Source organism: Alligator sinensis, unplaced genomic scaffold (assembly GCF_000455745.1).
Source record: "Alligator sinensis unplaced genomic scaffold, ASM45574v1 scaffold141_1, whole genome shotgun sequence".
Classification (NCBI taxonomy): Eukaryota; Metazoa; Chordata; order Crocodylia; family Alligatoridae; genus Alligator; species Alligator sinensis.
In genome coordinates, this window is record NW_005842221.1 from 816,660 (window position 1) to 833,095 (window position 16,436).

The 16,436-nt window shown below is 39.6% G+C and overlaps 2 protein-coding genes across 2 annotated transcripts in view; one reads left to right on the forward strand and one right to left on the reverse strand.

Moving 5' to 3' along the window:
* UBE2N (ubiquitin conjugating enzyme E2 N) overlaps window positions 1-4,080 on the forward strand; it is a 27,009-nt gene extending 22,929 nt beyond the window's left edge. The window contains exons 2-4 of the mRNA XM_006027059.3: window positions 2,129-2,375; window positions 2,584-2,724; window positions 3,378-4,080. Of these exons, the coding sequence (XP_006027121.1) occupies window positions 2,129-2,375; window positions 2,584-2,724; window positions 3,378-3,418 (429 nt within the window). The 3' untranslated portion in view covers window positions 3,419-4,080. The remainder of the gene's footprint in view (window positions 1-2,128; window positions 2,376-2,583; window positions 2,725-3,377) is intronic.
* Window positions 4,081-11,922: 7,842 nt separating this feature from the next.
* The window catches only part of NUDT4 (nudix hydrolase 4), a 39,720-nt gene continuing 35,206 nt past the window's right edge, over window positions 11,923-16,436 (reverse strand). The window contains exon 5 of the mRNA XM_006027060.3: window positions 11,923-15,770. Coding sequence (XP_006027122.1) covers window positions 15,568-15,770 — 203 coding nt within the window. The 3' untranslated portion in view covers window positions 11,923-15,567. The remainder of the gene's footprint in view (window positions 15,771-16,436) is intronic.

The window sequence follows — 16,436 nt, forward strand, 5'->3', positions numbered from 1 at the left end:
GGTGGGGGGGGTCGCCGCCGGGGTCCCCGCCGATTCTCCCAAAGCTCCTCCCTTCTCTTCCGGTTCCAGGCAGCTCGCTCCTTCCTCAGCACCATCTTGGAGTGGCGTCAACTCGGGGCTTCTCTCCTCTGCCGCTTCTCGTGCCGCCGGAACGGCTGCGAGCAGTTGGGCTTCCAGGTCTGCATTCTTCTGCAGCAAAGTTGTCACAGCTCGGAACAACACATCCAGCATTCTCTCTTTTCTATCTCTTGGGGCTACACACGTGTCCAGCGGGGGGCTGAGCCGGTTAGCCGTCGTCGGCTCTTCACCCTCCCGTGCGAGCTGCACGCAACGAGCGAACTCTTGGCTGAGAGCCGGGCTCACGTTGCCCGGTCCCCATTTGGTGAGGGGTGCGGTGTTCCCTCTCTCCCGGGGCCTGAACAGGACTCTCTCGCTGCCCATCACACACCCGAATGCCTCGGGGTGCAGATGTGCCTCCCATACTTCTGATGCCTCTTTTCCTTTTTCCTTCAGTGAAAGGTAGCCATCGATAAACCTCTCACCCACTCCGCCCGCCTGGTGATACGCGATGTGGGCGCCTAGTTCCTCGGAGCTGGCCACGTGGCGCCTCCCGCTACGCCAGGGGCAACTTCTCACTAGCTCCTGCTCCATTAGATCTTCCCCAAATCCTGACTCTGATCCTAATCCCGATCCCGCTGATCCTGTTCGTGACGCCATGTGGGGGCCGAGGGGACCGAGGATCGGGAATCCTCAGGAACGCTAGCTGTGGTTGCGGCTGCGATCCCGTGACAGGCAGATGGGTACTCTCTATCACCGGAGCGGAATTAGGCACAGACGGGACACGTATCAGTTGGAAAAACAGAGATAGCTTTACTTACACTGTAGAGTCGTATACAGCGCAGGCAGTCGTAGTTGCAACAATTCTACGATTCTTCTCTAGTCGCTAATCGAGGCGCTCTTGTAGACCGGGTAGCTCGGGTCTAACTCGGGCATGCAGCACGGAGGATACGTCGTAAGGCTTCGATGACGGGGAGTCGTTGGCAGGTGATCAAACTGCCGGAGTTCCACTTCAGAGGAAATCGCGGAGTTCTCCAACTAGGGCGGAAACGTCCCTAACCTTTTATATGGCTAGCGAGCCAATTGCCAGCTGCCACGTGGGAATAATTTAACAGCGGCCAATCGTGTTATGCAAATCTGCGTTTCCTCGGCGGGAACTCTATCCACGCCGGAACTCTTCACCATGCCGAGACTTCCCTTGCCTTACCGTGCTTTGTGCTGGAAAGTTCCACTGTGTTGAGGCACTGATCCAAATCAGCTCTGACACTAATGTCCTTTCCTACACTGGCTTGTGAAAGATCTGCACAGAAAGGCAAAGCTGGAACTAGTTATACACAGAGTACTCTTGAACACTCAGCATAAAGTTGAAGATGGAATATATATATTTTTCCTTCTAATGATTCAGTTCCAGTAATCTTAAATGTGGAAATAAATATGTCAAATTGCTTAACTCACAGGGCTTTGAAAATTAATATTGCCTTTAAGGTTCTCTTCAGTAATGCAGAAGGATGGGATTGGTTAAGTATATTTAAAGTTTAATCTGTACTTTTAAATTAGTTTTAGGACAGTGAACTAGATATAGATATCTATTTCAATGATTTGCTCCACTTTTAACCCTCTCACTGTTACATAGTAAATGCTGATTATACCTGAGGTCTTTCTGATTTAGGTTTTTCCTATGTAATATACAGTGAGAAGCAAGTTTGCTTTTTTCAGGCAGAGGTTGCTGTGGTATTTCTTTGAAGACTTTACCTCTTTTCCTGCATATCAGAGCAATAATGATTTGGCAGTGTTAGTTTTCAGATCATGCAAATGTAGACATATGAAGCTAAAATTACCAAGAACAGCTTAATTACTGGCTATTAGTTTATATCATATAGGACTGAATGCAGTTTGAATTCAGAACCCTTGTGGGCAATGTATACTTACTCATTATGCTCTGGTCTTACTTTGATTTTTCAAGCTATTCAACCAATATGAAAGTTTCCTATAGATTTGGGCATGTTTTATGGTCTTTTTTTCTGAATGTTCCATTTTCTTTTACACAATGCATTTTTTTTTTCTCTTGCAGGAAACCCAGCGTTTGCTGGCAGAACCAGTCCCTGGGATAAAAGCAGAGCCAGATGAAAGCAATGCACGTTATTTTCATGTGGTCATTGCAGGTCCGCAGGATTCCCCCTTTGAGGGTGGGACATTTAAACTTGAACTATTCCTTCCAGAAGAATATCCCATGGCAGCTCCTAAAGTCCGTTTCATGACCAAAATTTATCACCCTAATGTAGACAAGTTGGGAAGAATATGTTTAGATATTTTGAAAGGTAAGTGCTATCTTCTGAATTGTTGAAAACAAACGTTCTCTTTCATGTACTAAGCCTGAATAGTTGTTGATCTGGATCTTCAAAAGATCATAAACCTCTATTTTGGTTTGTTTTAAAGAATATATCATACGTTCTTGTAATCTGTGAAAGGGAATCACACTGCAGTTTGAGAGTGGGGTTTCATACTACTGCAAATCTGTCTCTTTAGATAAATGGTCCCCAGCTTTGCAGATCCGTACAGTTCTGCTATCAATCCAGGCTTTGTTAAGCGCTCCCAATCCAGATGATCCATTAGCAAACGATGTAGCTGAGCAATGGAAGACCAATGAAGCCCAAGCCATAGAAACAGGTGATGTATCACACAAGGTTCTATTTTACTATTGTGTGGAAATACATTAAAGGTAGATTGCAGATAACTTTTAAACATTTTGGGACATAACTTGAAGCTTACTTCTTACTTTGGTCCTGTACCTTGCAAGAACAGTAGTTTGGTTCATTTGGTATTGGAGTCCTCGATGGTGTGCGCATAAAAGAGCAGTTAATGCCTGCTGGTAAATCTCTTGGTTCTGGGTCTCTGCTTTATCTATGAGTTTCATGCTGCTAAAAATCCCAGGGAATATATGACCTCTTAGTGAGGAAGAAAAACAATTTTCATAGTTCTGAGGAATCATAAAGAGCAGCCTGAAAGATTCGCAGCATTGTCATGCTTGGCTCTGTGACAGGCTGTTACAGAATGTAACTTTTGTGGTAACTGGTCAGGGGATTACATCAGACCTTTCTGTTACTGGATCTGTGGCCAGTCCACCTGACCTTAGGGGTGCCTGTTTCTGTGCATCTTTGGGAACTGCATTTGGAATTGTGAAATCCCATAAATTTGTTAAGCAATGGTATAAAACATGACAAATTATGCTCAGTTACCTCTGTTTAACAATAGAGGTAACTGGGAAGTTAGGTTTATTTCACTTTATTTTAAATGTATTCATCTTTTTGTTTTCTTTACAGCCAGAGCATGGACTAGGCTATATGCCATGAATAATATTTAAATTCGCTTTGAACATCAAGTGTGCATCACTTCTCCTGTTCTGCCAAGACCTCTTCCTTTTTTTTTTTGTTTGCATTTAATGGACACAGTCTTAGAAACATTACAGAATAAAAGCCCAGACATCCTTTGGTGATTAAATGCACATTAGCAAATCTGTGTCTTGTCCTAATTCACTGTTGTAACGCATGAGCAGAGGCTAGAAGTATCATCTGGATTGTTGTGAAATTGTTTAAAAGCAGTAACACATCTCTGCTTTTAATCATTTCTCCCATCATGGTTTAAGTATAAGCACTGTGAATGAAGGTAGTCAGGGTTAGCTGCGGGGCTTTTCTTGTTTTTAATTTTGTGGGCTCCTTCTCCCTTTTTACGGTGATGCTAATTGCATTGGTTCAAGCAGCTAACCTGTTATACTTTAGAATATACCCTCTAGCCAAGTCTAACTTAGACGCTGTAGATGGACAAGCTTCATTGTTTTGAACAAAAATGGGAACATTAAATGAACATCCATCACCTTCACTAATAATATTGTGATTCTGCTGTCAAGTGTTAGAAAACTCCCTTCAAAAGAAAAAAAAAAAAAAAAGCTTGTGACCATTTTGTATGGCTTGTCTGGAAGATCTCCTGTAAATCTTATGTTTTAGTAAAATATTTTTTGTTATTCTACTTGGCCTTTGTACGGTTTCTTTTGCTGTGTTTTCATTTCTCTGATGTGACAATCGTATTTAAAAATTGAAACCAGAGTTGGTGATTCATGTCTTCATCATTCTGACATTAAATAAGAGGTCGAATATACAGTGTTTTACTTTCGTTGATGCTGACTCCTGTTAATAGCCTATGTCATGAGAGTGATTTATAAATTGACCAAAATAATATAAAATTACAGTAAGAGCTGTTTTTTCAAAATGAGCCTCTGGTAACAGTAATCATTTAGCATAATCTGATTGGTGAGACAATTCATTAATGTGTATATACATGGAGTACTGAGTATCATTTAAGCAGGAGGCTAACAGAACAAATGACAGCAGTAATGATGGGTATGCGTGTAATTTGTCTGTTTTTGTGCTAAATATTATCAGGTATTAGGCTACACTTTTTTTAATTCCTGTCTTTTTTTATTTTAAAGAAACCTGCATATAAAATACCATGTACAGAACAATTGTTACAAATAAATCAACTGATATTTGTTAAACCACTTGCAAACAGCTCCACTTCCCACTGGTGTTATCTACAAGCCTTACTAAGCTACTTGCTTGAGCAACCAGTCTGCTTACACGGCACTGAAAAGGTTTCTTCATTTGGAAGAAGTAAATCGGGATAGCTTTCTGTTTCCTGTCTCTAATTATTTTTAGATAATAGGAGCCCATTTTACTCTTTCTCTCCAAATCCCCATAATCCTTTACCAGACCCTTTTCCCTCAGATCTGTTTTCTGATTTCAAAGCTTTTGGCATTGGCCAATCTAAATTGTATAAATAACAGCTTGCAATGGGAATGTTTTTTGTTTTGTTTCTTTTTTTCATCTTGCAATTTAAGGTGATGGTTATGTTACCCATCAGTATTCTCGGCCCTTCCCCCCACTCCTATTCTAGTATCATCTGGAGTTTCTATAGAATGTGGTGTATTTATTGTGCTCTTATGTAAGATGAAGAATATCTATTAAAATTACATTTTCAACATAACAATGCTTTCAGTTGTATTGTCCCTCCAAAGTGCACTGCATAGTAACACAAGAAAAACTTGGTTCAGTATACTCGAGTTCGATGCAACTTTTAAACACAGCTTTTTAAAGTGATTTCTATATTGGTTGGTACTTTGGCTCACATTTGTGACTTGTAACAGATGTTTAGTTTTACTCAGGATGAGTTGGCATCTTTAATTAAGAAGACTCATTTATTAGATGAACATGTGTGCAGGTTTAGTCAGCCAAGTTCTTGTGTCATTAGTTGGATGGTTGTCTTAGGTATGCTCAGCTACATACTGTATTCTCTAGTGCAGTGATTCTTAACCTCTTTTGTACCAGGACCCATTTGTAAACATTGGCCAGCCCTGACCCGGTGCCCCTCACTCCTGATCCACTCTCCCCACCCACCCAGTGTGGGGCAGGGGGGGCCCCAAGCAGCCCCTTGAAGGCTGGAACTATGACAGCCTGCAAGGGAGAAGCCATGGTTTCTCATGGTTTTTTAATCCATTTTTAAAGTTTGTTAGTAACCCTTTTATATGTTCTCATGACCCACTTTTGGGTCGTGACCCATGGGTTGAGAAAAACTGCTCTAGTGTAACTGGAGGTGTGTAAACAGGGTACAAGCCCGGGGTGTCCTCAAGGTCCCCTCTGCTTGTCTCTACTGCTCAGCATTTCTTAAACCTGGTGGGCATTCTTGTGTTGTGCCCCTTCTCCCCCAATGGTCCTTTCTGCTGGCTGCTCTGGTTCAGTGTGCCACCCTGCATTATTCTCAACTGTTTTCCTGCACCCCTCTCTCAGTACCACAGCTGCTCTGTCACTTAACCTCGCTGCCAAATTTGGCCTTGTAAATTGTCTCTTTGCATACAAGTCTGGCAGGAAAAGTAGATGGGAGAGGAGCCATCAGCACAGAGTAGGGAGGGGCTGGGGTGCTGTGGAGGGTTAAGAAAAGAGGGACACACTGCTGGAGTGGGTGGAAGGGGCCATTATGTGGGCATAAGAATACTTAACAGGTTTGCCCACGGTGAAGATGTTACTAGTTATGCCTTTGTATGTATCCCTCCATAATCATATAGCCTTATATAATAAATAATGGATCATAGCAAATGGCTCTACCCAAAGTTTCAGGGCTAGTTAAACGCATTTATTTGGATATGTTTAAAGACCTTACTTTTTTGCTTTTATCAGTATATCTTGATTGGAATGCACAGAATATAGAATGGAATGGGGGGAAAATGCTTGCTCTGTTCAGTACATGGGATAAAGGATTGAATTACAGCACAATTCACTCTATCACACACAAGCCAACATATGTCAGCTGTTAAAGCATCTAAGAGCATAGTTGAAAGTTCTTCTGATAAGTGAATAGTTTCCAAATCTTTCTCTCTGCATAACTGGAGAACACAAGTGTGTGAGGAAATAGTTATGATGTATCTACAATTTTAAACATATTAACAGTATCCATTCCTAAATGCTTTAAAAAAGAACTGTAGTATTGTGGTTTAGTGTTACCAACAGTGAATGAATCCTGAAGTGAACTTTGGGAATAAGGAAGTTGTGGAACACAGTGGGATCTATAACTATAAAATTTGATTTTTTTGTAAGCACTGAACAGCTGAATCTTTCACTTTTTACTGAAGATTGAAATGGACAATTTTTCATAGCTCCATACCAATAGGTGTTTGCAGACGCATCTTATTTAAACTCATGAAGTTCATAGTTTACAAATTTTAAATAACTATACAAATAATCTTTAGATAAATTGAAATTATTTTCCCTATGGGGTTTGAATGTGTCCAGCTATGTATTGTGTTTAATCTGATGATCATTTGATATCTTTTGGAAGCCCACATTTGTCAGAAAACACCAATGTGGTTGACTTACCATAGGAAGTCCTAGTTAGTTGATTTTTTTTTTTTAAAACAGATGCCCAGTGCATGACTTAAAGCTAAGTGTTCTTGGTATTAGGCGTTCACTATCCTGAAATCCTTTACAAGAGAACTGAAGCTGTATTTTGCATTTTAGTTTATGTATGAAGTTTCTGTAGCTGCAAGATTCAGACTGTAAAAACAAATGTTAAAAATAAAATTAAAAAAATACATCACGGTAATTAGGTTTTTAATCGAGATCAGTGCAACAGAAGCCTTAATCCTTAAAATCTTTATGCAACAATAATTGCCATTTTAAAACTTTTGATCATATTTTATGTGGAAATGAGGCTTAAGTATTTAAGTTACTTGAAACCAATGGGATTAAATGACTTCTGAATGTTGGGTGAGTTCATTTGTTTTCATCTGAAGTGTGCTGCCTTTTATGTCTTTCAAGAAAGCACATTTCCAACACATGGCTAGTGTAAAACATGTTAATGGAGCAGTGAAGTTGTGAAACTTCTCTCAACTTATGCATGCTCTTACTTGGAATTATTTGGAAGGTTACTTTAAAATATTATGGTTCTGTTTATAGTATGTCTTAACTAATATAATGACTGTATTGATACTGAAATAGAAGAAGGGGGTAACATACCTCCCCCAATGCGCACTCACAAATTGAGCTTTATCTAAAAATAGAGGTCCCTTTTCTGGTAGGATGACAGCATTCAACTTCACAATGATCATATTATATAATGTCTTTTCAATCTTTTTCTTAAAATGACAAATTTTAAGCCTTCCATTCAGCTAGTGACTTTGGAGGAGACTAGTAAAACTTAGACCAAAAATTTCTGGGAAGGACTCTTTCCTTGTGTTCTAACAGCATCCTTTGATTAAAACCTTTTTGTATTGTCCTAGCCTTGATATTTTTATGTAAGACGTTGGTCGTGTAAGTAATTGTCCAGTTTGTATGTCTAATTCCTATATTGTATAAGTAGTTGGTCATAATTTTTTAAGCAGGTTACTTATAAATTCAGTATGGGGTTGCAGTCAGTGAGTTGATTCTAGGTTAGACTATTGCTATCCAAGTACACAGGAAGAAACACTTAATCTTTCTGTATAGCTGAAGTGTGTGTGAAGAATGGCACCCAGTGGCTAAACTACTTTATCCTTGTTGTTTTTTTTGATACCGTATTGTCTTTAAGAAGCAAGTTAGACTTGAGTAAGGTGAGCAAATGAGCTACGCTTGCTTTGCAAGCATTGAACAAATTAAGGATAAAAACTGCTGTGACTGTGCAAGGTCCTTTGTATCAATGGTGGCTGAACACTATTTTTAGTTAACATACACTGACAGAAGGAAATAATAGACACAACTATTCTAGTGCCCTGCTTCTGCTTAGCCTCAGACTAACATAGCTAATTCTCTTTCTCTACTCTTGTAGAGTTGGTGAAGTTTTCAACAGAAAGCTGTCAATTTGAATTTGCTCACTTGAATGAGATGTACTGAGTGGAGAAAGGGAAGTTTAGAGGCATAAATGCAGATAACTTCTATTTATAAGGCACTTTATTAGCTCTTACCTGCAGAAGAGGTTGGCATTCTTCATGAGAATACCATGAAGAATTAAAATCTAAAGCCTAAAGAGAAATCAGTGAAAGGTTCTGCAGGTGTCAGGGTTGTTCATTGTAGTCAGCTAATTTCCTCCATGTCTGGGTGAATTCATTTTTAAAATCTACAGGTACTATTTCAGATTTTGAATTGCTGCCTACTGCAGCTAGCATACTTATCCCAGCCACAGTTATCTCCTGTCTCTCCCAGGTGCTTAAACCTCCAGCTGCTCTGATTTTTGTCTTGCATATAGCATGTTGAGAATTCAGATGGAGCTTGATAGTTTTTAACAGCAAGGAATGTTGCACTGACTCTGGTGTTCTCTGTACGCAAGTCATTCACTTACCTTTGCAGTTGTTAGCCTGCTTTCCTGAAGATAAGTTTGAAATATTTGGGAGGCAGCAATACATTGTGGGAGTGAGGGAGAATGCTTCTGAAGTGGAAAACAAACCTCATGTTTTAAGCAGGCCTTGTTGCTTGTGGGGTAAATGGTGGGGCAAGGCTAACTTGCACATGGCCGGGGGTCCTCACACTGCATCACCCATATGGATCCCCTTGAGATCCTTCCCCAGCTGTATAGGCAATGGCAATAGCACACAGCCGAGAGAGAGATGGCTGCAGAGACCCATGGGTTACCAGTCGGAAACCCTGCTCTAGGAGAATGAGTGTCAACTAGGATGCTGCGGACCCTGGAGTGCTGGGAGATCCTTTTAAGGATGACTTTCAATAGGAGCACTGTTAGGTGTGCAAACACAGGGTTCACAAGGTAAACCCAGAGCTTTCAAATAGTAATCCTCTGTGTCAAAAGCATTCTGACCTATGGTCTTTCTGAGGTTTTCACAACATAGGAACTGCTGTATTTTTCTGTAGTCAACATTTTTTTTCTGGTATTTTTCTGACGTCTTCTGAGAGATGCCTTGATTTTAAAAAGGTTAAGGGGCTGCTTCAGGGGGTGGGGTGATGGGTTTTAGTACACAGCCAACAGCTGTGTACATGCATTTAACTGATAGCACTGACATTGACACACACAAGGAAAAATGTTTGGAAACCAGCTGGGGCTGACTTGCATGGAGGTGTTGATCTTTGCCCATTATGCAAGCAAGTGCTGATTGTACAATGGGTTTAGACAATGCCTGGTTTCCATTCCCTTGAAAATACCCTTTCTTCTTAGACCAGCTCCTGTTCTTGAGTCAAGGATAGATTCTTCTGTGGATTTTCAGGCTCAAGTCTGTCTTTTTTGTCATCTTTTTCTTTTAATGTATACATACCTGCATGCACAGCTAGTCTTAACTTTTTTCATGTGGCATGCTCAGTATGGTATGATCTGCTTGGGTTCTGGTCTGAATACAGTTGGAACTATGGTTTTTAAAGAAGCACCAGAAAAATGAGTTTGAAATGGGAACACCTGCAAGAAGCTGGTGAAGATGAATATTGACTGCATTGCTGTCCAGTGAATGGAGTGCTTCAAGCCTACCCGCATGGGAAGGGATGGAGTTGGCAAGTCTGGCTGTGATGTCCTCTATGAAGACTTTGACTTTAGTTAGTAGAAAGTACTGATTTATTGCTGGAGAGTTCTTCCACAGGCCTGAAACAGTAGCCCTTTTTCATCTTGGGACCTCCAACAGCATGCTAGCCCTAAGGTTTCCCAGTACGGAGTCATTTTAATGCCAACACAGATAACACAACATTAGTAGAGGGAATCTAAGCAAGGTGAACTTAATTTAAAATGTAATTGCTATGTTGAGGGGGGTGTGGGGAGGCAGTGTAGCTTGGCTCAGGCCAGGAGAGCCTGAGTAAAAGTATTCTTGGATGAAAAAGAATCAATCCCTGGCCTCCCTGTGCTATAGAATACAAATAAGGGAGGGGGAATCTTTTCTTTCTTTTATGATCTAACCTAAATTCCTTTCATTTTCTTGGCTGAGTCCCACTTCTGTTAGAGCTGGAGAGTTCTGGACTTACGTATGCTAGTCTACAGAAGAGGTAAACGCAAATTGAGCTCATGTCTGTGACAGAATTGCCTATCAGCATCTTTCAGCTCCACCCCCTTTAGCAGCAAGAAAAGCTATTCTGCTGTGGCAAGGATCCCAGAGTTGCCTCCAGCTGTAACGGACAATGGAAGGAATGTTATGTTAAATGAAGGAAGGTGGATGTAGCAGTCTACAGAGGATACTTGCAAACAATCCCCAAGCATTGGAGTAGGATGATGCTATGTCCAGAAGACTAACTAGCCTTTCCCCCTCTGCCCCCCTAAATCTATTGCTTTGGCCTCAGTCAGAAACAGAATGCTCAAGTTAATGGACAATGGTCTAGGAAGCTGCAGGAGATGAGGTGGGTGAGAAGATGCCTTGGGCCCCAGATGTTCCTTTCACATTGGCTTTTTTTCTTTTTTTGCAGTCTGTCAACACATACTGACCCATGAGACTTGAGCAGAAAAGGTACTGGGACTCCTATTACCTTCTGCTCTAGTAAGAGGCAAACATTTGGGTATGGATGTATAGAACATATCACTACATGTATCAAGGACAGCTCTACTATCCAAACTGGTTTTTACTTCTGAATGCAGAGAAGTAGGCAAAAAACAGGTCATGGATTGGTCTTGCTGAATAACACTAGCAACTGAACAGGACTTGCTGCAGTTTTTTCAAGATTCACCTGATAGGCTCAGTACAGGTATATCAAACTCATCTGGCACTAGGGGCCAGATGAGGTACATAAGGCCAGTCTGTGGGCTGAACCAAGCCCACAGCCTGGCCCTGTGCACTGGCTCCAGCCTTGCATGCACCATGACCTAGCCCACATATGCCATATACCAGGTCAGTCCAGGGTGTGTGCTACATGTGACATGGGTGGCTGGATCCAGCACACAGGGCCAGTTTTCAGACCTGATCCAGACTGGCCCTGGGTTCAGCACACAATGTAGATCTGGTGTGTCCTACAATGGCTCTACACACGGTAGACAGGGCCAGTTCAAAATCCACAGGTACCACAATGGGCTGAGTACTGGGGCTCCATGTGCTGCTAACATGCTATTCTGTGCATCTTTTTATCTTGTAAGAAGGGAGTGGCTCATGTGGGGATTTTGTGTGATGAATTTGATCAAACCACCTCCAAACCATCAAAGCTTTGCAGAACAATGCAATTTATCTACATATTATGCAAGATAGCATTGGCTTCATCTGAAGCCCTTCTAGGCAAACTTCTCCATTTTGAACAGTAAGAGAATGGGAATGGCATAAACTGTGCTGGATTCTTTTTATGTCACTTCCCAAGCCCTTTTCAGATGGGGCCTAAGCATTCTGCATTAGCCCTTCAGTTTAATTTATATTCACTAATTAAAAGATTGCAACATCCACAGAACTAGTTTAGATTTTATTTTGATGTTTATCTCAAATATAAAAAGTCAAAATTCTTACATCAATCTTTAAAGAAAATCCATGCAAGCATGTCATAATGTTTACAACTTAAATTAGGGATTTCTCTCTTTCAGATCTCATTTCTCAAAAATCAAGAAGAATTAGCTGTATTTTACTCTCAATTTTTCTCCATAGCCCATTGTTAAAACGGACCAAGTTTGGGTCAAGTGAATGGTGTGAAAAACACCAAGCTAAACTTGTCAGTCTGGGCAATACTTCAATGTACTTGTAGTGTTAACACACATGCCCTTTCTAATTAGGTTATTTATTTTAATTAAATTCCAATTTGTATGATTTGCAGTCATTGCACTTAATACCACATGCTTTGTCTTGTATCATTTTTAAAACATGACTGCTGAGGGGGATGGTGGAAGTTGGTGGAAGTGGCACAATTGATCAGATTCTTTACAATTCACATCAAGGCAGTTGCTGATAGTTTAGCACCATGATCTGGTGGAAGAGGTAAAGGGAAATTTTAAATTCACACACAGAATGCATAAATGTAAGCCATAGGACCACCTCTAATTTTTTAAAACCAAATTGGAACAGAGGAGATTGTTAAAGAGGGCAACAAGAGGGCAAACTCTTGGGGAAACTGTTTCTACACTTAATCTTTACAGGCACAGATGCAAGTAGTTTATCCTTCATAGCCCAAGTTTTACAGTATGTTTCTGTAGACTGTTGTTCAATTCAGTTAAGACAAAGAGAAATGCATATTTGCTATAGTGGTTTCCTATAGCATAGTCACCCCAGTAACTTCTATAATATTATTGTCAGTTACCATTTACTGTCCTGTTTCATGGTTTAAATGTTCTGTGTATTACAGAAAGCCATTAGAGGAGGTCAAGCAAAAAGCAATATTGGCATTCACTTTAAAGGTTGCATAGAGACTGAAGAAATCTATACAATGAATTGGTATTTAAAAAAATCCATAGGGCACAAGCTGTTTGAATGTGTATGATTAAAGAAAAAAATCAAAATATTTATAGGCAAGCAACTGAATTTGGTAGCAACACCAACACTGTACATTTTTTACATTATCAAATACATAATTCAAGAGATACAAAATAAGATCATGCATCACCACTAAATACCTTGTACAAGCTTTTTAAAATTCCAAGAGTCTGAAACAATTTAGAGAGTGAAGCATTTTCATGAACCAGAATGAGAAATTGCCCAGGAATCTTGTACTTTTTATGGATTATGTTGCATCATCCAAAGAAAGCTGTCAAAGATTATTAGTTATACACTCAGTTTAAAGTGTTAAAATGACTACTAAACAAAAGTATGAGCATCAATGTATAAGACTGAAAAAGGAAGCTAAATGGCTTATACTATATTAAGGAGGCAAGTTTGTTCAATCTAAAACGAGAAGAAAAAAAAAAAAAAAAAAAAAATCAGGTGTGCCATGACAAAACATTAGCTGTAATTGGAATATTGGATGTTCCTTTGTAAAAGTGTCTGACTTAAATTAAACATCTAGAGAAAGCTTAATAAGAAATTTTGCTAGACCTTCAGTCAGTAGTAGAGACATGATGAATGGATGGTGTTCAGGCCCAGAATGGGGTCAGAGTTAAATGGATTTAAAATCTCACTAGATCAACTGATCATGATATTTCCATCTCTGGCTGCATCTGAGCTAGATATAGACAACAATCCTTTTTTAGTTTTTCAAGTGACCTGGAATTAGGAACCACAGAGCTAGTTCTGAGCTGGAGATCTGAGAGAAGATGCCTTACTCTGAAGTTCAGAGGATTGCCGATTTGTGGCTCTCATTTATGCCCAGTTCTGATCAGTAGCATTTATGCTTCTTCAAAAAGAACAGTTTTTATGAAGCAAAACCTCTAAAACATTAGCCTCTATGGATTAAAAGCATTTGTATATGGCACAAGATTTCATTCATTAAAGAATCAACTTGTGGCACCAAATTGTTCCTAAAAAAAAAAGTGTAACAGCACGCAAGTTTAATTTATAGCAGCATTTTACACAATTTGTGTTAAAAAAGTAGAAGTTAGCCATTTGTGTACTGAGTAACAAAATGTTTAAATTACATTTATTTTCCATTTTACACTCACTATTTACCAGTTGGACTATTTACAAAGGTTCAAATGCTATGTAAAAGAATGAGCTTACCCAAAATAGTCTTCACAAGCGAGGCAATAGTTTACCTCAACCTCAGTTTTGGCTGATTAAAGAAAAAACTGTAGTTAGCTGTAATGCGTAAAAGGTGTCTGTCTGCACAAGAAAAGAAAATCCTACCTTAATGGCACTACGGCAAGAACATATTTGGGACCTGCAGCTGACTTGGCTTTCACCTTTTTTCAGGTGGCAGACATTTAATGGAAAATGATGATTAAAAAAAGGGAGACCTGTCAGTGAAGTTTTACCAGCAGGTTAGCTTTCCACTTGGAAACAGTGATGCTGTTAACATTAAAATAAAATTAAGAAAAAAATTCAAGTACAATTTTAATTAGGACATTCAGCAAAACCACGAAGAAAGGCAATTTTGGTACACCTATAATATAAATGAACCCTTCCTACTTCCAGGCCACACAGTACCATTTCCTTTTGCTAACTAGTTTCTCCTTATCAAGATGTCTCCACAAACATTTTCTAATGGACATACCCACAAAGGAATGGGATGGGTAGGTTTTTTGTTTTTTGAAGAAAACTAAAGTTAGGCCACAGAAGTTACTGGAAGGGGAGGGGTAGAGGGTACTTTTCTTTGAGAACTGAATACTTCCAGAAATAACTATGGGATCACCCCATCTGCAGTGTGTATGCTACAGAACACCAACACTTGGCAGACCTGGGAAAGGCAGGGATCAGCTTGTTTTCATGTCTGCTTTCTACTATTAGGAATTTCTTGTATATTTGTTGCCCCCACCCCCCAATTTAGGATGTTTGGGGAACTGCAAAGACTGCATCAATAGCAGACAATAAGCTGAATGAGCCAACAATGCGCCCTTTGTTTTGATAGCTGAGGACTGCATAGGTAGGGGCAACCTTTGAAAGGAAAAAATAAGTAGTTTAACATTGGTATCCTCTGTTATGATTGTGAACATGTTATAGTATTTTACCGTAGTCATGCCTGTGAAGGTCTGCCTTTGATAGTCTGCTTACTTTTCCAAACTAAGTGGTAGCGTTTTCAAGTTCTAGCACTTAACAAAACTTGGATTCGGAGTAAGAAAGAAACTTGACTGCCATTTGTTTAAGGCTTTCCAGTAAGCAAATTTTTTTTGCAAGACTACTACTCGTTTTAAAAATTAAACAAGTCTTGAATAAGTTGATTGTAACCTAGATGTTTGTGTTATTTTAATATATGTTTATAAACCAATAGCCTAAAAAGAGAGAGAGACGCACACAAAACGGCCAGTTAAGGCATCTTAAAAAAAATCCACATATGGCTTTGGTTTGCTGAAATACTATTTTACATTGTTAAAAAGGAAAAAATGTCAAATGTGCAAACATGTATGAGGCATTCACATATTTTGTTTAGGATTGACAGCTACATAAATGTCTGCAGGTGAACACAGAAAGACATCTCCCCTCGTGATGGCATATGAGTAAAAAGGTAATCCACACGTTTATCTCACAGTAGAAGGCAGCCCAGAAGTCTGTGCAGAAGTGACATATAAGGAGTTACTATCAGGAAGAGAGGGAACCACAGAATTTCCGTTGGTGGGAGAACAACCCAGTTTCAGTTTTTCCAAATACTCTGCGTGAACAGGCTTGTGACACTGAAGAACCTTGATTGCATCTTCTACTTTAAACCATTCTCTCTTTCTTCCTAAATTGGAAATTAAAAAAAAGTTACCAAGAAAAAAAACAATTTTAACAAATTTAAAAGCAGTGTCACATAGAAATAACTTTACAAACTAATCTGGAAAAGAAGAGGGTACTACTATTACAGAGAAGGCACAAAGTCCTAAAGAAGTTTTGTTCCCTGCCTCCCCAATTCTGTAACATTAGTTGCATCTTTTCTGACAGACAACTGGAGAAGCAGTAAGTGACAGCAAGTCACTATACAGTGTGCAATCAACTTTTTGCTGACATTTTAGTTTCAACAAACTTTTAAAGTGTGCTCTTTTGTAGCTGTTCTACTTCATTCATCCTATCCACTTCTGCACAATTCATGTGCTTAAAACAGAGTCTAATCCTAACAGCTGAGAAGACTCTACCAGCAGAATATGACCCAGACAAATTGGTTCACTGCTTATTAAATTGGCATGCTACAATTCAAGGTCCATCTACACCAGACTAGCTCCTATGTTTGTTTACTTCAGTATAAACTAGCTTGGGAAAAAAGTCACTCATTCTAGAAGAGAGCACCTGCACATCAAGTTATCCAGCTTGTGAATGTAAAGCATAATATTTATCAGCTTTAAGCTCTTCTTTTTCCAGAATAATTTTCCATGTGTAGATCAGGTCCAAGACAGAATATCAGAGGGCTTTA